Source organism: Hyperolius riggenbachi, chromosome 3, assembly GCF_040937935.1.
Source record: "Hyperolius riggenbachi isolate aHypRig1 chromosome 3, aHypRig1.pri, whole genome shotgun sequence".
Taxonomy (NCBI): Eukaryota; Metazoa; Chordata; class Amphibia; order Anura; family Hyperoliidae; genus Hyperolius; species Hyperolius riggenbachi.
Genome location: NC_090648.1, coordinates 212,446,461 through 212,470,290, shown reverse-complemented (window position 1 = coordinate 212,470,290; position 23,830 = coordinate 212,446,461). Strand labels below are relative to the sequence as shown.

The 23,830-nt window shown below is 44.4% G+C and overlaps 1 protein-coding gene across 4 annotated transcripts in view; it reads right to left on the bottom strand.

Moving 5' to 3' along the window:
* ZNF609 (zinc finger protein 609) overlaps positions 1-23,830 on the bottom strand; it is a 124,876-nt gene that overhangs the window by 30,213 nt on the left and 70,833 nt on the right. For all 4 annotated transcript variants that reach the window (XM_068275665.1, XM_068275664.1, XM_068275666.1 and 1 more), the window contains 2 exons: positions 8,632-8,857; positions 85-172 (listed from right to left, as the gene is read on the bottom strand). In XM_068275665.1, coding sequence (XP_068131766.1) covers positions 85-172; positions 8,632-8,857 — 314 coding nt within the window. The remainder of the gene's footprint in view (positions 1-84; positions 173-8,631; positions 8,858-23,830) is intronic.

Sequence of the window (23,830 nt, the reverse complement as noted above, 5' to 3'; positions counted from 1 at the left end):
AGAGTGAGGCATTTTATTCAGTAACACAAACAGTTTGAGGAATGAAATAGCAAACAATTACTGTTTCCATTAATTAAAACTAACCTTGGTGGTGCCCAATCATGTCGTGTGCAGTCCAGTAATGTGCCAACATATGTTTTATTTCTCCAAGTTACATTCACAACCAGCATTCCTAAAATAAAGGAGTTAAGAAATTAGAACAGGAGAGTAGCTATAAGAACAATAGTCTTTTCTAGCCAGAACTAGAAACATATTCCCTCAGGCAAAGCACCCCACATAAAGACACTACTACAGGTTGATTACATAAGTACAGGAGTGTCACCCGCAAAAACAACGTTTTTAAGTTCAAGCTTTACATCAGGGCTGGAAAAAACCCAGGAACTAGGTGGCCAGGGAACCTTATAAACTAAATGTGGAGCCAAACTATTAAAGATTTTTTCCAAGTTCGCTTATCCTGAGGTCAAATTTTAAAGGGAACCTGAAGCGAGGAAAATTATTTAAAATAAACACATGTAGCTGCAAATGAATATTACATACTAACCTCACCGTCAGTTCCTCTCAGAGGCTCACCATTTTCTTCTTACAGTGATCTCTTCCAGTTCTGACAATATTTTGTCAGAACTGAAATATACCAGTTGCTGTCAGTTATGTATCAGCAGCTGTCAGTTACAACTGAATGTGCAAGGTAATGTCCATGTTTCCCTATGGCTCAAGCTGTTGTTCCAGTTTAACAGTGTGCTGACCAAGAAGCTGTTAGGGGGTAACGGCCATTTTTAAAATGGAGGATGGAGAAATCCATTGAACACAGTGGACAAATGGGATGCAGGAGAGGAGAAAGAGATTGAGGAGTAGACTACACAGGACTTAAGTATGACCTGTGAATGGTTATTTTGACTTCTTATTTTCAGTTAAGGTTCACTAAGTTCAGCTTATGTGCAGGTCTCCCACATATCTAACTATCCAGAGATTGTACTGGAAGCATGTTGGGGTGCAGAGTATACATTTGAAGCAAGAACCTTAATTTACAGCTACCTCTCCAGGTGCTGACAGCTGTCCTTGTATCTCTCCTGCAGCTTCTAACTCCTTTTTTAATGCTGGATACACACCATGCGTTTCCGCGTCGCATGCGTCCGTCGATACGATTATTTCCGAGCGCATTTCGATTATTTTTAGGTCGAATGCCATGTAAAGTATGGCAAATCGACCTAACGATCCATTGAACCGCGAATCGGACATGTCGGAAATAATCGAATCGACGCGTATCGACGGACGCATCGAACGCGGAAACGCATGGTGTGTATCCAGCATAAGTCATGGCATCTTGACTGTAGACATGTGCTGTGTTCCTCAGCTCTCAAATGGAGTGAAAAGCTGCATAGAAGATGCGAGGACAGCTGCTGGCATCCAGACAGGTAGCTCTGGGGGCCATATAGCTTATGGACACAATTTCAATGTACACCTTGAATACTCACCTTCTCTTAACTTAAACCCTGTACAGTGTTCCTCAACCCTGTCCTCAGGTCCCGCCAACAGTGCATCTTTTGTGGAAATCCACAGAGGTAGTTAATCAGCTCTGCTGAGGCACTAATTACCTCACCTGTGCATGTTTGTGGTTTTCTTGCAAAAAACGCACTGTAGGTGGGCCTTGAGGACAGGGTTGGGGAACTCTGCTGTAATAGGTGTTTGGAAAGGAAACCAAGGGACATGGGAAGGGGGAGGATTACTGGTTGACAAGTCATACCGTTTTGTGGGGTTTTGATTGCAAGAGTTGGGGAGTGGGGTCTGGTTATGTAGGGGCTGACACAGCCATGAGCATATACAGTAAATAAAGGTGGCTCTTATTTTCTTACTGGCAAATGAATTTCTTCTCACGATTCATATAATGAATCAAAACAACATCAACATAATGTCGTAATGTTTCCAACTCCAGGCAGTGAGCTTAAACAGAGACAGAGCATGTTCTGAGTTGTTGTTTTAAGATTAAAAAGTTGTTACTTTAGCTATATGGATTGCGCACACATGTATTTATGTAATACTTTATAACGGCAACAAATAAAGGCAGGCACAATGGACTATTAAGACCTGATCTTGCAATAGGAATAGTAGCAATGTATAAATGTACAGCGTTACTCATGCTGGACTCCACATACATTTTGCCTACAGACAAACTTGCTGAAGCGCACTGGCCAGATGGCTGCAGCAGGAGTCAGGCCAGCTGCCTTTCCAGCACACCACTCACTGACTACAGTATCTAAAAAGACAGCACAAATGTAGCTATTAATGGCAAACAGCTACCTCCCCAGAGTGATGTACAAGCTGATTATAAAATGTAAAACTGGCGTATACTAAACATTAGCAAAGGGTTTTAGGAAAAGAAAAGCTTTACCTGGATAACAGTAACTTTAAACTGATTAGCTGCTTCTAATGCAACATTGTAATCCACAGGCATAGCTAGAGCTTCTACTAAGTGGAAACCATGAGTGTACCTGCAGCATGCCTGAATCATCTTGACAGAGCAGATGGCTACACAGCTGCAGAGGACATAATGTGCATGGTAAGCAGGTATGAATAAGCCTGCTTTCTAGCAGTCTGTAGTGCGCTCTCTCAGACAGAATGGCACTATTACAAACCCTGAGGAATCCCATATTACATCACACATGAAGCTCACAGACTACTGTGAATGTGATCCCTGTGGTACAAGTCTGCATGGAACATCTGCTACCATAATTAACCCAAAGGAACGCTTAATTTCACAGGTAAAGCAGCAGCATACAATTTTCAAATTCCTTTCAAAACAGCAGCAGCAAAATGCCATATTTCTGAAATACAACATGGATATTTAGTTCTGCTACTACCTAACTGTTCTTAAAGGAGATGCCAAAAAGTGCAGCCGCAAATCACAGACTAAATACAGATGATACGTTTTCAACTAAATGACAAGTCTATGAGGAAAAACACATCAATACACAACATGGAGAACATTATTCCATCTGTTCTACTGCTTATTGCAGGTTAAACAGGATTCATGCATAAACGCTTAATTCATTTCTCAACAGTCTGGAAAGAAGCCATGCTCTCATAATGGCAATTCGCAAAACGATGGGACAATGCTAATTAAGGTCTGTAATAAACAGTCAAGTCCTCAGTTTTCTAGGAAAACTTAAAACCTATCCCTCCATTCTAAATATGGGCAGCACGGTGGCCTAGTGGTTAGCATTCTCGCCTTGCAGCACTGGGTGTCCGGTATGAATCCCAGCGAGGTCAACATCCTGCAAGGAGTTTGTACTTTCTCCCAATGTCTGTGCAGGTTTCCTCTGGGCACTCCGGTTTCCTCCCACATCCCAAAAACATACAGAGAAGTTAATTAGCTTCTCCCTAAATTGGCCCTAGACTATGATACACTACATGATACATGCATAGACATATGACTATGGTAGGGATTAGATTGTGAGCCCCTCTGAGGGACAGTTCGGGACAAGACAATATACTCGGCGCCATATAAATAGTTAATAATAATATATCGTAGTATGGCTAATCCTTCCACTCTATATATCTTAGTGCTGTAAATACCCACAATGCCGAACAATGTTTTTATCTTCATATTCACCCAGAGATAACATTATAACCATCAGTAGCCTGGCATTCTGGAAAAACGTCCCTCTCATTAGGCCTTGCTTCACGACCAGCAATGCACAGTGTGTGAGACAACTAAGGACATCAGAAGTGTATCAGGAAAAAAGCGTGCAGGAGCCTTTACCCAAAAAAAGAGCACCACCATAGGCACCCATTAAATTCTTCCAGTCCATAGAAGTCTTTGGGGTCCCTCGTTGCAGCTTTGGTCCCGTCTAATTGGATCGCCAACCCATCGGAGGATTGGTGCTTCTGCGTGTACACACCCATGTCAGCAGGCGCTTACTGCACCTGGGCAGTAGTCTGCAGAGGCATAGTACGTGCTTGATGACGTGGGCTCGGGCTCACCCAGGCAGAAGCGCTGACCCACCGATGGTTCGGCAAAACCTACAGGCGGCCAATAAAATAAAGTGAGAAAAGTTAGGACGAGTCATCTTGTTGTACTCATTAGCGCCAGTGATAGTGAAGTTGCTATGCAGCCCATAACCAAGGGGGCCCAGTCACAGTCAATAAGGAGTGTCCATTCTGGCCTCATGAATAGCCCCCCCCCCCCCCCCCCGGTCACTATAATTGGGCCACTTTATTTTAAATAATTCTTACATGATTGCATTTGACACCCCTGCTCTAATACCTGTATCCATAGACACTGAACAAGTATGCAGTTTAGAGGTTTCTGACTGAAATCTGACTGGATTAACCACATGATTGTTTTCAGGTTTGTGATTCAGACATCACTGCAGTCAGAGATCAGCAGGACTGCCAGGCAACTGGTATTGTTTAAAAGGAAATAAATATGGCAGCCATCATATATCTTTCTTCAGGGTCCCTTTAAAAAAAAGATCGTTTCAGGCTCAAGCTGTTGTAAATTTTTAATATTAATAGCAATGTTAGAATAAACTTTCTCGAAGTACTTGTTCAAATAAAACGTGCTGTTGGCAACACTTTTAAAACATTAAATGGAAACAGAAATGAAATCACTAAATGGAAACAGAAATTATTCTGGTACACAGAGCAGGAATATGCATAACGTTGGAGATATGTATATTTAGTCAGTCTAAAACATTCACCATGTCCTGCCAAGACAATCACTGCAGTAAACACATGCACAGCATAGACTTATAAAGTATAAAGATTAATTGTTAAGGATGGTTGTATTCTTAGGAAAATAGATTTATACTTCACATTTAAAGCAAAATCACTCAATAGTATAGTTAAAGCAAACTTGTGAGGGTCACAATTAGACACTTACCTCAGGAGGGGGAAGCCTCTGGATTCTAAGCAAGGCTTCCCCGCCCTCGTACATCAGCCATTCCAGCGCCAAGGCTTCCCCGCCCTCGTACGTCAGCCATTCCAGCGCTGGGACCCCCGAAGTGTCGCCTCACTGCGCACTAGCACTGTTTCACTCAGGCTCTGCCAGAAATAGCAGAGGGTGATCGGGTCTGTGCTACTGGACAAGGGCAGATTGCTTGCACCTGTGCAGTAGAACAAATCCGATCTGGCTTTCTCCAAAGAAAGCCAAGGGGGACGGTGCTAGGGCGCCTGCGGAGGAGAACAAGGGAAGTCCCTTTAGTATCCAGAGTCTACCCCCCTCCAGAGGTTATTACCGCCTAGAGGAACTTTTTTCACTTTAGTTTCCCTTTGAAGCGTACTCTAGCTTAAAAGTTCAGGTATGGCATCACATACTTGCCTAAGAAAAGCGAAGCTTCTGGATCCTAGAGGCTTCTCACTGCATCCTCCGGTCCCCGTCGCTGAGCGTGGGCCCTTCATAGATTACAGACCGGCTTCTCAGTAATCTAATCGGCCACACTCCCCTTCAAGCATAAGTTGGCTGTACCGCTTCTGCGCAAGTGCGGCCATGCCTGTGCAGTAAGCTGGAACCGCTCTTGCTGCTGTGCATGCACGGCCACACCCATGCCAGAAGAGGAGTGCAGCCCTGATGTTAATGAGGGCCCCGGACCGTGGCAAAGGACTGGGCGACAGTATAGCAAGACTCTGGAGGATCCAGAGGCTTCACTCAAGTATTCACGGGGCGGGGGGGGGGGGGGGGGGGTGATGGGGGAGAATTTCACCTCGGGTTGTGAGTACAATTTTTTTTTCGCCGCGGGTTCTCTTTAAAAGAAAAAAAAAATCCAAAAGCCTGTATTAGGCCCTGTTCATACTGTCAGCGTTTGCAGAACGCATAGAATAGCAAAGAAAACACAATTTGAGAAACGCATGCATTTATATGCGTTTTTCTTGCGTTTTCTATTGCAATAGTACGCGTTTTTGATATGCGTCCATAGACTTTCATTGTGTCCGTTTCTGCGCGTGACGCACAGAACTGCGTGCAGCAATGCGGATGAGAAACATATGCGTCTCATACGCGTACATGTGACTGAAGCCATTAGAAAACATTAGTAGCCGTTTCTATGCGCAAAGTCTGCCCGTACGCGTTCTGGAAAAACAGCTAGGAACGCACAGTCTGAACAGGGCCTTAATGAGGGATGAAGTCATGCTTGCTTATTTGGTTTCTTTCACTGCAGCAGACAAATTCCAGGGATCCACTGTTTAAATAACCACAGACTTTCTTTGAACACATTAATACCAGCTACTAATAGCTTTATGAAAGAGGTGATGTCCCACATCCAAAAACATACAGATAAGGTAATTTGCTTCCAGTAAAATTGGCTCTAGACTACAATGGACATAGGACTATGGTAGCGCTTACCAGTAGATTGTGAGCCCCTCTGAGGGACAGCTACTAAATGATAATATAATGGATACAGTTTTTACAGTGATGGTTTTGGTAGAAAGCCTTCAGATTTTTACTCATGAGGTGTAGCAATTTCCTTGTCCCTCTCACCTGACCATACAGCAGGCTCTGATCCAATTGTATCAGATTGTACCACAAGGAACAGAATTGTATTTCATCCTGTTAAAGTTCTCTGCATACTGGTATTTCTACATAAGCACTGTAGAAAGGGTGGAAAAGCTGTAAAGAATGTTGCCTTACAATTAGTGGGAAGTGCATGAATCATTACAGTGCCTATACACTTACTAATTTTCCCATTCAATTCCCTGCATTAGCACACAAAACAGTATCTCTGTAAACTTTGACAACAAATACTGGTCTGAGGCTTGGCTTGTAAGGGCCCAGTCACACTTAAAGAGAACCCGAGGTGTGTTTAAAGAATGTTATCTGCATACAGAGGCTGGATCTGCCTATACAGCCCAGCCTCTGTTGCTATCCCAAACCCCCCTAAGGTCCCCCTGCACTCTGCAATCCCTCATAAATCACAGCCATGCTGTGAGGCTGTGTTTACATCTGTAGTGTCAGTCTCAGCTGCTCCCCCGCCTCCTGCATAGCTCCGGTCCCTGCCCCCGTCCCTTCCCTCCAATCAGCAGGGAGGGAAGGGATGCAGGCGGGGACTGGAGTTCTGCAGGAGGTGGGGAGAGCAGCAGACTGACACTACAGAGATAAACACAGCCAGCTCTGACAAGTTTGTCAGCAGCATGGCTGTGATTTATGAGGGATTGCAGAGTGCAGGGGGACCTTAGGGGGGTTTGGGATAGCAACAGAGGCTGGGCTGTATAGGCAGATCCAGCCTCTGTATGCAGATAATATTCTTCAAACCCACCTCGGGTTCTCTTTAAAGAAACTCTGAAGTCTCAAAAAAAACAAACAGTTTTTACTGCAGACTCCTCTTCCGCATTAATGCCCTACCTGAAACGCTGCATCCCTGCGGCTGAACTCGCAATTAAAACCCCCAAAATCCAGGGGAGAAAAATCCACGACACTGCCCGAGGAAGCAGAGCTTTGGGCTGTAGCTCTGTCTCCATTCACGTCAATCTGCGCTGATCCCCCGCCTCTCCCCGCCCCTCTCGGTGAAAGAAGACAGAGGGGTGGGAGGAGGTGGATATCCGCACAGATTGATGGGAGTAGAGGTAGAGCTACTGCCCAAAGCTCTGCTTCAACACTTAAGTGATCCCCAAATCTTACCCCGGGGATTTCTAGGGTATTAATTGCGAGTTCAGCAGCGGAGATACAGCATTTCAGGTAGGGCACTAATGCTGAAGAGGACTCTGCAGTAAAAACAGGTTTTTTTGGAGGCTTCAGTGTCTCTTTAAAAACGCTAAGGGCCTCTTTCCACTAGCCTGCGATTTGATTCTGATCGCAAATCGCAAGGTACATTAAACTAATGGAAACTGCAGCAGCAATTTCCATTAGTGCGATCCGATTGCGATGTGATTTTGGTCAAAGCGCAATCGTCGTCCTGCCGCGTATTGTATGCGATTGAGCTGTACTATAATGAGTATAGTAGCTCAATCACAATTGCATGGTGGAAATAGAAACGCGATTGCGATCGCCATCGGAATCGCGATCGCATTTCATAGTGGAAAGAGCCCTTAACGGTAGCGATTTGCGTTAGTTTTCCGCAGGTGATTTTTCCGCGATTTAACGCGGAAAAAAAAAATCACTGGACAAATTTGCATTTTTCATAGTTAGCGGTTCTATACATGCTAATAGCAACCAATCCAAAATCGCCTGAAATCTGTTGCAGGTAATGCGTTTGTGATTAGCGATAATCGCAAAACACCAGTGAGAACACTGCCATAGGCTATAATAGCACTAGCATATTTCAAAAACGCTAGCGTTTTGCTATTAGCGGGAATCGCGCAATTCCCGCTTAAGTGTGAATGGGTCCAAAGACCTGTACCTACGGTGGATTGATGTCGCCCATCAAGGTGAATGGTGTGAACACAGGTACCGGCCATAACTCAGCTGAACTGATCCACCTGGCAGGTCACTTGCCGAGCAGCGATCAGGGTTCAGCTGAGGCAGTCACTATCAGCTGCCTCAGGCTACTTTTCTAGCATGTGTACCGGGCCTAACAGTTAATCTAAATTTTGGAGAAGGCTGTTCTATTTCATCTTGTTAAAATGTATCTTATAAAGATGTTCACAAATAAAATATTTTACTGGGCCACTGTGCATTCAACATCAAAACAACAACAGACTTACCATCCTCTGTTTCCTGCCACACAATGCCTTCCAAGTTCACACTGGTTCCTGGTTCACAAGGTCCAAGGCATTCCGGCTCTGTGGCCAGAGCAACATCGCTGGTGTTAACCCCTACAGATCTTGTGCGAACCATGATCTGCTCACATGGAGAGGAGATGTCATTGTTCACCACAGGGACCAGCAGATGCAAGGGAAGCCCGGAAGACGCACACACAGGTGACTCCATCTAGAGAGGACAGAACAAAGTGATAGCAAATTAAAGTTGTAAAAGTACATTAGGAGCTGTAAATTCTGCAATGGTGTTATGTCTTTATACTTGTAGGAGTCACATTTTCTCTCCTTTATTCGATGAATAGACTTGATAAAAGGTTTCAAATGTTGTATATATGGTTTACAGACAATTTCATTACCTTGAGCAGCTCTACAAGAAAACTCTTATCAGAAAGAATTGTCAAACCATCCTGGCAAACATCTCTACAAGTTTATAATGGTGCATACATTAAACCAGCCAATAACCAACAACATGACACATGTTGACAGATACCTGGAATACTCTCTTTTCTAGCTGAAACTTAGTAATGCTAAACTTGCTTACACAACCCTAGTGAAACACCAAGTCAGATTAAATCACTTCAACGGGAATATGAATGTATGTAAACATTTAAAAATGGATGTAAAAGGTTTTTTGTCACATGGTAAACAAAAAAGTATGCTTTCTTAAAACAGAAAGAATTTGCGATAATTCAGGTTGGAGTGAGCGCAGAGAGGTCTCCCAGTGCATCACTGCTGAAGTATGCAAATTAACCATTGTCACGTGGTATAACTGGGAAGTTCCCGGTCCTAAAAAGATAGCTATCCCTAAGACAGACATGAGGAGAAATCTCCCAAATAGAGGGGGAAACAGCAAATACATCAGGCCTGTGGAGTCGGTACAAAAATCTTCCAACTCCTCAGTTTCTGAAACCACGACTCCGACTCCGGGTACCCAAAATTGCTCAGACTCCGACTCCTTAGTCTAATACTTAACAGGGCTGTGGGTTTTGTACAAAAATCATTCGACTCCGACTCCAGCTCCGGGTGCCCAAAATTGCCCCGACTCCGACTCCTTGACTCCAACTCCGACTCCACAGCCCTGAAATACATCATGAAATTTCTAAAGCTGCCCATTGACTATTTAATCATCCCGGGCAGATTCGACCAATGTGATCAAATCTGCTGAAGAGTGCTGCTCCAACATGGCTACCAGATCATAACTGTTTGTTTTCCAGCCAAACTTGAACAAGAAAGTATATTTGTGGCACGAAAGAGGGCAGGGGTATGATGGTCTGTATATCCAGAGCCTAGAGTTGGTGATAGGCCCCTCAGGTCTCCCTCCTCCTCTCTCCTAGCCAACACTGCCCCCCAGGGACCCTGCAGAGTATTAGCAGCATTTTGATTCAGTCATGTCCCCTGTGCTCCTTCTCCGTGACCCAGCAGTGTTACGCGAGTACATACATGAGACTGGATCACGGAGGATGGCCTTTAGATTCGATGACACAGCTCTGACAGATTATTAGGTTATAGGGTCTGGATGTATGCTTGACTATTAAGGCACATCCTCAAGAGATGCACAGAGATAATAAATTATTGTATATGTGGTGCCAATACTCACACATACCTCCAGGAAGACAAAATTGTATTTCTGAAAGGTACAAAGCACTGGTCTCTATGAGCAATAGTTCTACCTCAATACACTTATACATAAAATCAAGATATTTTCCACAGGCTAAGGGCTCTTTCACAAGAACCGCTGACGGCAGAACACCTAATTGCGCATCATCCACACCTGTCTATTTGCTGGGCACTTGCAGCCAGCTGCAAGCATAGAGTACTGGCGCTCGTCAGGCATGTATATTTGAGCAGGTGACAGCTGCCTATTAGACATGACATGCCCCACTGAGTTAACTGCTGCCTAGATTTGGTCAATAATATGCAAATATTTCAGAGTTGATGCAGGATTATGTCTGCTCTGTATGCAAATGTATGCAACTTGAAAATAGACGAATCACATTCCACCTTAGCAGGGTCACCTCGTTAATGACCCAGAAGACCTGAAGTGGTTTGAGTCTGCCAGGAGAAAAGTGTCTTATCACTTCAAGCTGCATAAATATGCATGATCCTGCAGCAACTGAGAAAAATTTGCACATCAATGACCATACCTACAGCTGACATGTGTGGGTACAAGCGCTCCCATTTGCTGTAACTGGAATGCACTCACTCACAGCAATAGGCCAGCTAAACTGTTTGTTAAACTTCCGGTTTTGCTGTCCATCTAAAGAACACTGAACAAAAAATGTCTGTCAAATTTCACAACTGTTTCTACCAGGACTGTTGAGTCGCAGTTGGAGACGAAGCAATGTTGGGTACCCGTGGCTGGAGATTTCATAAACTGAGGAGTCGGAGTCGGATGATTTGTGTACAAAATCTACAACCATGGTAAGTATTAGACTAAGGAGTCGGAGTCGAGGAGTCGGAGGCATTTTGGGTACCCGGAGTCGGATTTGGAGTCAGAGTCAGTGGTTTCATAAACTGAGGAATCGGAGTCAGAAGATTTTTGTACCAACTCCACTGCCCTGGTTTCGACGCCATACATTAATTGTTGTGCCTTTGGTGGTATAAACCATATCAGTTATACACATTGTGTAAATATCTGACAAATTCAACAAAGATTGTAAAATGGTATAAACAAGCTGATGAACAGAATGTATTAATAGGGAGAATCTATCAAAAATAACATTTATAGGAAAGAAAAACATAGCTAGAGGCCTAGTTTTGCAAAGTAAAGCAGTGGTTAAAGAGACAGGGATTCCCTTTTGGCAGAATAAGTTCATTACTATGTCACATGAAGGGGAAGAAATGAATAGCTGTGGAGCAGATAAACAGGACAAATCAGCCTGAGCACAATGGGTCTTTAATTACAGCAGCACTGCTAATTAGCAGGCAGGCATGATGTTAATTTGTATGGCACACAGAATAATTAGCAGAGCTGCTTTTTCCACTAATAACTGGGTGGTGGATTGTAGATTAGAAAGTCCCAGCACAATACACAAGAGTAGAAAAGTGTTGTCCAAGAGTATTCACAAGATAGAGGATGGCATAAACATTATCAAGTAGTTGGATGTAGTGGTATAGCTCTAGTCCAAAGGGCCCCATGGCGACCTTTGAAGCCTCATCCCCATTGTAGTAGTAATGACCCCTGTAGTGTCCACTGTTGGGACCCAGTGATGGCACTTTGTGCCAGATCGCAAAGTGTTGACAATTTCCAAAACCGTGAAAGTCTGCAATGTGCAATCGCTCTGGGATCGTTCCAAAAAAGCTGCAGCCAGTCACTGAGCGCAAGCACTGCAGTGCAATCACCATCATAGGGTTCCACTGCCTTTGCGCTTTGCTGATTGCCAGAAAAACACAAATATGCCCAAAGAGCTGCTAGTGTGTCCCAGGCCTTAAGGTGCGTTTCCACCAGGGCTGTGGAGTCGGCGATTTCATAAACTGAGGAGTCCGATTCGGGAGTCGGATGATTTTCGTACAAAATCCACAGCCCTAGTAAGTATTAGACTAAGGAGTCGGAGTCAAAGCCACTCTGGGTACCTGGATTCAGAAGATTTTTGTACCGACTCCACAGCCCTGGTTTCCACACAGTGCCAGCAGGCATCTTGCAAGATACAATGCTGGCACAGGTGTGATGTGAGATGCATCAAAATACCTCTAGCCGATTTGGAATGCATGATGCAACAAAAAGGCAGCATTAGCCAGGTGTCGTCTGGGGCAAGAGAGGCACGAGTGATGGCTACACATTTTCCCCTGCATCAGTAAGTACAAAGCTGGTGGCACCATGATCAACAGACAAGATTGCTGCTGAAAAATGGTGGATCACATAAATGATCAATGACAGGTAGATCCAGATTCTTTAATCTGTCTCCGATCTATCAGTGTATACCTAGTTTAATAAAAATGTCCACAGAAAACCCAGCCAGAATGTAGTCAGCATCCGGGGTGCATTGTTCTCCATTGTACTTACAGTCTGCTAGATGAAAAGTAAAGGACAACATTCTTGAAGTGTCACTGTATTGAGCACTGAAGCAAACTTACAATAGGGAGGGTAAAGATAGATACTTACCTCAGTAGCTGGAAGCCTCTGGAAAATCCAGAGGCTTCTGAAACTTCTAACAGCCCACCATAAACTACAACCAAGTGATGTGCACTGTTGCTATGGAGGGGGGGGGGGGGGTAGGATGATGGTGGAGGGCACGACATAGCAGCTTAGCTTCCCGCAGACAGGATAAAGAAAACCTCATGTGTCAGAGCGCTTTCATACAGGCAGCTAAAGGCGGTGAATTCACCACCTTTCCAGCTGCTCTCTTGCACCAGTCACGCGCTTGTTATGGCTCGGTAGCAGCTTTAAACAGCGGCCTTCTCCGCATGGAGTCAGATCTGAGCGCGGCCCTAATCGGCCCCCTCTGCAAAATTAAGTCTAGAGTGTGTATGAGTTTTAAGTTTTGAGCCAATCACTATGAAGAAAGTCCATCTATTTCAATCCATGGTACAGTGTTTTCTATAGCAGGGATGTTTTAATTCAAAGCATCTTTAGTGTTCAACTACAGTAACTAACATAACCAGCGGGATACTTTTATATACCATCTTCTGAAGAACAGAGTTCTCTTTTCAGCAGAGCAGCACACAATTCACTGTTTGGTGTTCTCAACCTGTAGAAAAAACAGTTCACGATATAAGATTAATGGTAGGTACACACTATGAGATTTTCTGTCCGATTTACTGTCAGATCGAATATTTCCAACATGTCCGATTTGCTTTCCGATCGATTTCCGTTCACTTTAATAGGAAATCGATTGGAAAATGCCCGGAAATCGATCGAAAAGCAAATCGGACATGTTGGAAATAATCGATCTGACAGTAAATCGTCTAGAAAATCTCATAGTGTGTACCCAGCATAAGAACACTGTGCTGGCCTGCCCTACTCCAGTTTAAAGGGAACCTAAACTGAGAAGGAGATGGATTTTTCCTTTTAAAATAATACCAGTTGCCTGACTCTCCTGCTGATCCTGTGTCTCTAATACTTTTAGCCACAGCCCCTCAACAAGCATGCAGATCAGAACTTCTCTCTGTAGTAGATAAGCAACAGCATAATAACCTTTACAGAAAAGCATTTCTTTGTTACAGCTGATAAAAATCCTGCAATAGATCTGCAGTGTCTACATCCTGCTCTCATGGAAGCAAACATATTGTTAACATCCTGTGTTTACCAATTAGTTGTTTGCCATGACAGTCAGCTCAAACGGCTGAGGGATCAAATTATAACTTGTGCTTAGTTACAGAGGAGATAGAATAAGACAGGCTAAACTATCTAAACACATACAGTGTGCATTTCTATATGTTTTCCTTCTATCCTGTGCAAGAGTTCTGGTCCACTTTAATGACTGCTGAACAGTGTGTATTTGGAGGTCATCTGGTTACTCACACTATAAGTATATAACACCCACTTAGGGCCTGCAACTCTGCAATACTGTATGTTGCCTGTGTATCACTTACCACTCGTGACTATAAAATGCAACCAAATGTGAGCATCCACAAGCACAGGTGATGATAGAAGTCAACAGGTGGGAAACCGACATGACATTGAAAACAATCGCATGAAAAGCCTGTTGGGTTGTTACTGCTTATTTAGGTATTACCAAATCTTGTATGTCCCTGATCAAGCTATGTACCACCCCCAGATGCCTCCAGCTGCTTACCGATGTTGAAACCACTGCTATTAGCCATCCATGTGATCTCTAGCCCTTAGCCAAAGTGGAAGAGTTAAAGAGGAACTGTAACCAAGGATTGAACTCCATCACAATCAGTAGCGGATATCCCTTTTCCCATGAGAAATCTTTACCTTTTCCCAAATAGATCATCAAGGGGATCTGTATGACTGATATTGTGGTGAAACCCCTCCCACAGGTACTGACATCACACTGTGGGAGCCTTGTTGCATTGTGGGAAATAACAGCTGTTTCCAACTGCCAAAAATCTCCTTCCACAGACATACCCTGCCAGCAGTGAAGCATGTCAAATACAAAGTGCAAATGTTACCTAAATCATTTATACATTGTAAAAATTAAGCACTTTTTTGCATTCCATTATTTTCACTGCAGTTTAAAGGAGAACTGAAGTGAGAACAATATGGAGGCTGCCATAGGTTTTTCCTTTTAAACAATACACATTGCCTGGCAGCCCTGCTGATCTATTTGGCTGCTGAAGTGTCTGAATCACACTAGAAACAGGCATGCAGCTAATGTCAGATCTGACAAAAATGTCAGAAACACCTGATCTGCTACATGCTTGTTCAGGGACTATGGCTGTTCAGGGACAGGGCTGTCAGGTAACTGGTATTGCTTAAAATGAAATAAAGACGGCAACCTCCTTATACCTCTCACTACAGTTGTCCTTTAAGCCTGGTAACATCACATCACATGTCTGTAAGAAGAAACAAAGCATCTAAGCACACCACTACATCTGAGTGGAAGAAATGAAGGTTCACTTTCATAAACCTAAGTACTGTATACATAAACAGCCTCTAAAGTGTACTTCTCCCACTTCAAAAAAAAGCAAGAACCACACGTTTCTGTTCAGTGAATAATGCTTCATTTGAAGATATAGAGTTTGTTCGGTTAAATCAGTCAATTTACAATACAATTGTGTAGTGATTAGAAATTCCAACCAGAATTTTATCTCCAATAGTAGCTTAAAGAAAACATTTAGCAAGATGATTATGGAGGCTTTCATCTTCATTCCCTTCAAAAAATGCCACCTGCCTGGCCGTTCTGATGATCTGCTGATTGTAATCCTGTCCAAGTCAGTGACCTAAAAAAAAGCATGACAATCAGGGCTGTGGAGTCGGTACACAAATCATCCGACTCCAACTCCTCAATTTATGAAACCACCAACTTCGACTCCACCTCCAGGTACCCAAAATAGGTCCGACTCAGACGTCTCAACTCCAACTTCTTAGTTGAATACTTACCAGGGCTGTAAATTTGGTACAAAAATCCCACCTCCTCAGTTTATGAAACCAACTCCGACTCCAGGTACCCAAAACTGTTCTCATTCCGACTCCAAGACTCTTACTCTGACTCCACAGCCCTGATGACAATCATGTGTTTTGACTAGTCAGTCTTTACTGGTTGCATACTTGTCCAAGGCTAGTGAATTTGATGCTACTGTAGCCAAAAGATCAGCAGGACAGCTGGGCTATTAACATTATCAAACAGGAAATAATTGTAAAGATGAATATTTCATATTTCTTTCAATTTACATTTCTGTTAAAGGACAGAGAAATGCACAACTACTCAAAAGAGAAAGGCCCTGTGTGGAATTTTTTCCTACTAAACCTATACCAGGTCTCATAAATATGTAAAAGAAGAAAAAAAAAAAGAAAGTCAGTGTACCCACAATCCTTCCAACATTCAGGTCAATCACATTGGTTTACCATTGCTTCAAAGTTAAAAGTAGAGAAGTTTCAACAACCCAAAGAAGAAAACTGAGGCGGACTACTCTCACATACAAAAAAACAACAACAAAAAAAAACCTTGAGAAGTCAGGCATCACCATGATGCCAAGCCCAATAATCCACCATAACAATCTCAAATGAATTGTTAGGATAACGCGCAAATATAAACCAGTGATGAACCTTTTAGTTTTTTTTTCCAAGATTGTATTTTTTTTCTATTTCATATATTAAATGACTAAATACTAAAATGGTGTGTGCTTTGTGTAACAAACTAATATATACAGCTGCAAAAAAAAGAAAGAAAAAAAAAAAGGTTTCATCTGATGTAAAAGTGTGGAGTTTCAGTCAGCATAAATCATCCCTCCTAAGCAATGCTTCAGCTCAGCATTCTCTCCAGCTCTCTGTCTCTCACCTCGACTTGAACTGCAGGAGCACTGACTGAACTATAGTGTAAGAGTGTTTAGAGTGGGTTTCCTCATAGCCATGGCTGTGCAGCCACCTGACAGGCATGGAAGCTAAGCCCTCTTCAGCACAGCAGTCTTCAGATTTGGTGCACAGCACTCACCTCAGCTCAGCTCTTAAGCCTGGTAGTGTCGTTTGAGAGCTTTGCACTGAAAGCTTAATTTGACATGACTATGGGCTGTACATGCTGTTGTGTTGGCTCTGTGGTCAGGAAAAGGTTAACCTGCTTTAATGCACGTCAGTGGTCCCAAGCAGCAAGGCGTTTAATGAACCAAGAGAGGTGGTAATGGAGGTGGCGACAGAGAAGAGTGAATAGTGGGAGGTGGGAGTGTGAAAAACGATGGCAAAATTAGGCTCTTTTTTATCGTTAGAATCTAGAAAGACACACTGAGGAATCAGAAATGACATTCACACAATTACATACAAACACTTTTAGAGAATATAAAAGGTGTGTATTTATATATCTATGTATATAGTCACATATACAAGAATATTCATATAGCAGCACGTGCACAAGGAGAGGCAGCAGCAGCAGACACACAGAGACATGTACTCACCTGACACCTCATCCCCTCCCCCACACTATTCCCCTCTGTTTATAATCACACCCCAGTACTACAAACCTCACACAGGAGCTGCTCTAGCACAGGCACAAGGACATGACGGGAAGGTATCCGACAAGTCTTTATTTTACCATTACCTGCAGGCTGGGAAGAGATGGTGTGCCTAGAGACAGGGGAAGGGGTGGCCAGTGGCCCCTTAACACTTACAATTAGAGGGATCGGGAGAAATACCGCTGAGATGACAAGTAGGATTGAGGATTGACTCTCCTGATACACAGGGAGAAACAAAGGAGGAAGGAAAAACGAATGCAGGAGTGAGGCAGAGGGAAGAGTAAAAATCACTCGCAGTCAAGCAAATAACCAGGAAAAAAAAAACATTCTGCAGAGAAAATAAATGCAGCTTATTTCATTGTAATCAGCATGGCAACCATTTGCCTGCTATCACACTGGAAATTAGCAAACTGGCCTTGAAGGTCTCTGCCGGGAGGATTTCTGCCAATCGTGTTGTTTTTTTTATAATGTTCTCTAAACCTTTTTCTAATATGAATGCCATGTTTGTTTAGAATCAGCCAACTAAAAAACATCAACACACTACATGCAGAAGGAACAATTCCATAAACACAAGTATAAGAAGAATTACTGATTTATATAGGTCACTGCCACTGGCATACTCCAATATGGGGAGTGGTAAGACTATTCATGCATCATTTTTTGCTTATTGCTATAGTTCATTACAGAGCAACACAATACACAGCACAGACACAATTCCCCCAAAACTGTAAAGCCAATAGCTGTGAAAATGGAAGATTATGAAAGCTTGGGGCTTGTTTTCACCAGCTGTGACTAAGAGCACATGTGTTATAACGCGCATTGTGATGACATTTTAGAAGCGTTTGGACTGTTCTGGGTTTTTGAAATAGCCCACTGAATGCACATACATTTTGCCTGCTGTTAATCAAAACATTTACTGAGATGGCTCCAGATAGAACAAATCCTTACAAATTCATACATCAGCAGGTCTGGACTGTTAAATCAGACACTGATAATGTGTTTCTTTGCAAAGTGATTGCACCCTGTTCATTAGGGCTATGCCACACACACACACTTGTGACGATTACAAATCTCCACTTTAGGTTATCCAGTGAAGTTTCTACTATGTCCCACAAGCATCAACTTGTAGCTGCATGGAGTTGTATAGCAGCGGCTACAAATGCCAGGAGCCAGGTAAAAGGTGATGAAATTATGGCTGCACCCATCTGAGAATTTCTCTGTTTGTTCCCAATGGAGCTGGATTCTCAAGTTCCTTCTGGGTGGGTTTGATTGGATGGCTTCAATCTGCACATCCCAGAGCTAGTCTTATCTTTACAGGCTGTACAACAAAGGTAAGCTAGATAGAAGAGAATTTTTATAGCTTGATTTAGATTACTTTCCTCCTAGCAGCCTGACTTGGGATTTAAACTGTGAAACCCTGTAAGGCCCAGTGCACACCAAGCGTTTTTTGGAGAGATCCGCCGGCCGCATCCGCCTCTAAAAACGCTTGTCTAATGTATTGCAATGGGATGGTGCACACCGGTGGTTTGCGGTTTTTGCCAAGCCGCAAACGCGCCTCCTGCTGCGCGTTTGCGGTTTTCGGAAGCGTTTCGTCCTCAATGTAAAGTATAGGAAAAACGCAAACCGCTCTGAAAAACGCTAGTTCAGAGCGGTTTGCCAGGCATTTTTGTTACAGTAGCTGTTCAGTAACAGCTTTTACTGTAACAATATGTGTAATCTGCTACACAAAAACGCACGCAAAACCGCTAGGTATGTTTAGAAAACCTCTCTAAACATACCTAGAATCGCTCTGAAATCAGCTCCCAAAACCGCTAGCGTATTGCGGATCTGCTAGCGGTTTTGGTGTGCACTGGGCCTAAGGGCTGGTTCACATGGACTGTTCTGAGAGGCAAACGGACGGCTGTGGTGCTCATCACTTGACGACGTCCATTAAGATGAATGGACAGGCAATGGTACCATCGCCTTCTGTCGTTTGTGCAGCAGCCACGTTTTGATCCCGATTTTGCCATGGTCTGCTTGTTTACTGCCACGCTTCCATGTACCCCTGTGAGGATGAAAAACAGAGCACACTGGGAAGCGCAGCTGAAAACCAACAAATGCTTTTCTGCAAGCTTGCAGAAAAAGCATTCGGAACAAGACTGGGCTGCTGCAGGCGGCTTGTTCAGATGTCCATCTGAACCAGCCCTAAAGCTGGTTTTGTGAAAAGCAGCAAAAAGGTAAACAACCAGTGTTTGTTTGTATTTGTGAACACATTCAGTCACAGCAGCATTTCGGGAAAGAAGGGGTGGGGGGAGGACAACTATGGAGTAACAAAAATGTATACCTGCTGAATAGACACTAAAGCCTTGTATACACGTTTGATTAAAGTCAGCTGAGGCCGATAACGACTGCCTTAGCAGACAATCAAGCATGTGTACAGTGGCCCCCGATCCAACCGCCCGATCAACTCACCCCTGCAGTTACCCGCATAGCAACACAGCGAGTCATCAGCTACGCAGCTGGCTCAACCCTGTGCAGCCCGGCCCAGCGATGTGACCGGGTCCTGATCCAAAATGGGCTACTTTGCTCATAGGCATCTACGCACCTCAAGTTTGAGAACAACAATCAACGTGAATCTGTAGTTTAGGGAAATCTGCTTCTGAGCACCAGTTGCGCACCAGGTCAACAGAGGAGCGGAGGATTCCCTCTTCTTAGGCAAGTATATGTTTCTTAACCCGAGGTTCTCTTTGTGTACACTTAACCACTTCCCGACCGCCTAACGCACAGAGGCGGCCGGGAAGTGGAGCCCTTAAGGACCGGCTCACCCACAGAGGCGGCGGTCCATTTAAGGGCATGGGCGGAGCGATCGCGTCATCCGTGACGCGATCCTCCGCCGGCGCCTGTCACCGCTCGCCGCAACATCCCGCCGGCTATACGGAAGCGCCGGCGGGATGTTAACCCCGCGATCACCGCATACAAAGTGTATAATACACTTTGTAATGTTTACAAAGTGTATTATACAGGCTGCCTCCTGCCCTGGTGGTCCCAGTGTCCGAGGGACCACCAGGGCAGGCTGCAGCCACCCTAGTCTGCACCCAAGCACACTGATTTCTCCCCCCCCTGCCCCAGATCGCCCACAGCACCCATCAGACCCCCCCCCCTGCCCACCCCCCAGACCCCTGTTTGCACCCAATCACCCCCCTAATCACCCATCAATCACTCCCTGTCACTATCTGTCAACGATATTTTTTTTTTATCCCCCCCCCCTGCTCCCTGCCCCCTCCTGATCACCCCCACCCCTCAGATTCTCCCCAGACCCCCCCCCAGACCACCCCCCCCCCCTGTTTACTGTATGCATCTATCCCCCTGATCACCTGTCAATCACCTGTCAATCACCTGTCAATCACCCGTCAATCACCCGTCAATCACCCGTCAATCACCCGTCAATCACCCCCTGTCACTGCCACCCATCAATCAGCCCCTAACCTGCCCCTTGCGGGCAATCTGATCACCCCCCCCCACACCAATAGATCGCCCACAGATCCGACATCAGATCACCTCCCAAATCCATTGTTTACATCTATTCTCTCCTCTAAACACCCACTAATTACCCATCAATCACCCCCTATCACCACCTGTCACTTTTACCTATCAGATCAGACCCTAATCTGCCCCTTGCGGGCACCCAATCACCCGCCCACACGCTCAGATTGCCCTCTGACCCCCCCTTATCAATTCACCAGTGCATTAATTACATCTGTTCTTCCCTGTAATAACCCACTGATCACCTGTCAATCACCTGCCAATCACCTATCACCCATCAATCACCCCCTGTCACTGCCACCCAACAATCAGCCCCTAACCTGCCCCTTGCGGGCAAACTGATCACCCACCCACACCAATAGATCGCCCGCAGATCCGACATCAGATCACCACCCAAGCGCAGTGTTTCCATCTATTCTCTCCTCTAAACACCCACTAATTACCCATCAATCACCCATCAATCACCCCCTATCACCACCTGTCACTGTTACCCATCAGATCAGACCCTAATCTGCCCCTTGCGGGCACCCAATCGCCCGCCTACACGCTCAGATTGCCCTCAGACCCCCCTTTATCAATTTGCCACTGCAATATTTACATCTGTTCTCCCCTGTAATAACCCACTGATTACCTGTCAATCACCTATCAATCACCCATCAATCACCCCCTGTCACTGCCACCCATCAATCACCCCCTGTCACTGCCACCCATCAATCACCCGCTGTCACTGCCACCCATCAATCAGCCCCTAACCTGCCCCTTGCGGGCAAACTGATCACCCACCCACACCAATACATCGCCCGCAGATCCGACATCAGATCACCACCCAAGCGCAGTGTTTCCATCTATTCTCTACCCTAAACACCCACTAATTACCCATCAATCACCCCCTGTCACTGCTACCTATCAGATTAGACCCCTATCTGCCCCTAGGGCACTCAATCACTTGCCCACACCCTCAGAATGCCCTCAGACCCCAGCCCTGATCACCTCGCCAGTGCATTGCTTGCATCTATTCCCCCCTCTAATCACACCTTGAGACACCCATCAATCACCTCCTGTCACCCCCTAGCACACCTACCCATCAGATCAGGCCCCAATTTGCCCCGTGTGGGCTCCTGATCACTCGGCCAAACCCTCAGACCCCCTTCCGATCACCTCCCCAGTGCATTGATTGCATCTATTTTCCCCTCTAACCACCCCCTGAGACACCCATCAATCACCTCCTGTCACCCCCCTAGCACTCCTATCCATCAGATCAGGCCCAATACAACCTGTCATCTAAAAGGCCACCCTGCTTATGACCGGTTCCACAAAATTCGCCCCCTCATAGACCACCTGTCATCAAAATTTGCAGATGCTTATACCCCTGAACAGTCATTTTGAGACATTTGGTTTCCAGACTACTCACGGTTTTGGGCCTGTAAAATGCCAGGGCGGTATAGGAACCCCACAAGTGACCCCATTTTATAAAAAAAAGACACCCCAAGGTATTCTGTTAGGTGTATGACGAGTTCATAGAAGATTTTATTTTTTGTCAAAAGTTAGCGGAAATTAATTTTTATTAGTTTTTTTTCACAAAGTGTCATTTTTCACTAACTTGTGACAAAAAATAAAATCTTCTATGAACTCGCCATACACCTAACGGAATACCTTGGGGTGTCTTCTTTCTAAAATGGGGTCACTTGTGGGGTTCCTATACTGCCCTGGCATTTTAGGGGCCCTAAACCGCGAGGAGTAGTCTAGAAAACAAATGCTTCAAAATGACCTGTGAATAGGACGTTGGGCCCCTTAGCGCACCTAGGCTGCAAAAAAGTGTCACACATGTGGTACCGCCATACTCAGGAAAAGTAGTATAATGTGTTTTGGGGTGTATTTTTACACATACCCATGCTGGGTGGGAGAAATTTCTATGTAAATGGACAATTGTGTGTAAAAAAATCAAACAATTGTCATTTACAGAGATATTTCTCCCACTTAGCATGGGTATGTGTAAAAATACACCCCAAAACGCATTATACTACTTCTCCTGAGTACAGCGGTACCACATGTGTGGCACTTTTTTACACCCTAAGTACGCTAAGGGGCCCAAAGTCCAATGAGTACCTTTAGGATTTCACAGGTCATTTTGCGACATTTGGTTTCAAGACTACTCCTCACGGTTTAGGGCCCCTAAAATGCCAGGGCAGTATAGGAACCCCACAAATGACCCCATTCTAGAAAGAAGACACCCAAAGGTATTCCGTACGGAGTATGGTGAGTTCATAGAAGATTTTATTTTTTGTCACAAGTTAGCGGAAAATGACACTTTGTGAAAAAAAACTATTAAAATCAATTTCCGCTAACTTGTGACAAAAAAATAAAAACTTCTATGAACTCACCATACTCCTAACGGAATACCTTGGGGTGTCTTCTTTCTAAAATGGGGTCATTAGTGGGGTTCCTATACTGCCCTGGCATTTTAGGGGCCCTAAACCGTGAGGAGTAGTCTTGAAACAAAAATGACCTGTGAAATCCTAAAGGTACTCATTGGACTTTGGGCCCCTTAGTGCAGTTAGGGTGCAAAAAAGTGCCACACATGTGGTATCGCCGTACTCGGGAGAAGTAGTACAATGTGTTTTGGGGTGTATTTTTACACATACCCATGCTGGGTGGGAGAAATACCTCTGTAAATGACAATCTTTTGATTTTTTTTACACACAATTGTCCATTTACAGAGGTATTTCTCCCACCCAGCATGGGTATGTGTAAAAATACACCCCAAAACACATTGTACTACTTCTCCCGAGTATGGCGATACCACATGTGTGGCACTTTTTTGCACCCTAACTGCGCTAAAGGGCCCAAAGTCCAATGAGTACCTTTAGGATTTCACAGGTCATTTTGAGAAATTTCGTTTCAAGACTACTCCTCACGGTTTAGGGCCCCTAAAATGCCAGGGCAGTATAGGAACCCCACAAATGACCCCATTTTAGAAAGAAGACACCCCAAGGTATTCCGTTAGGAGTATGGTGAGTTCATAGAAGATTTTATTTTTTGTCAAAAGTTAGCGGAA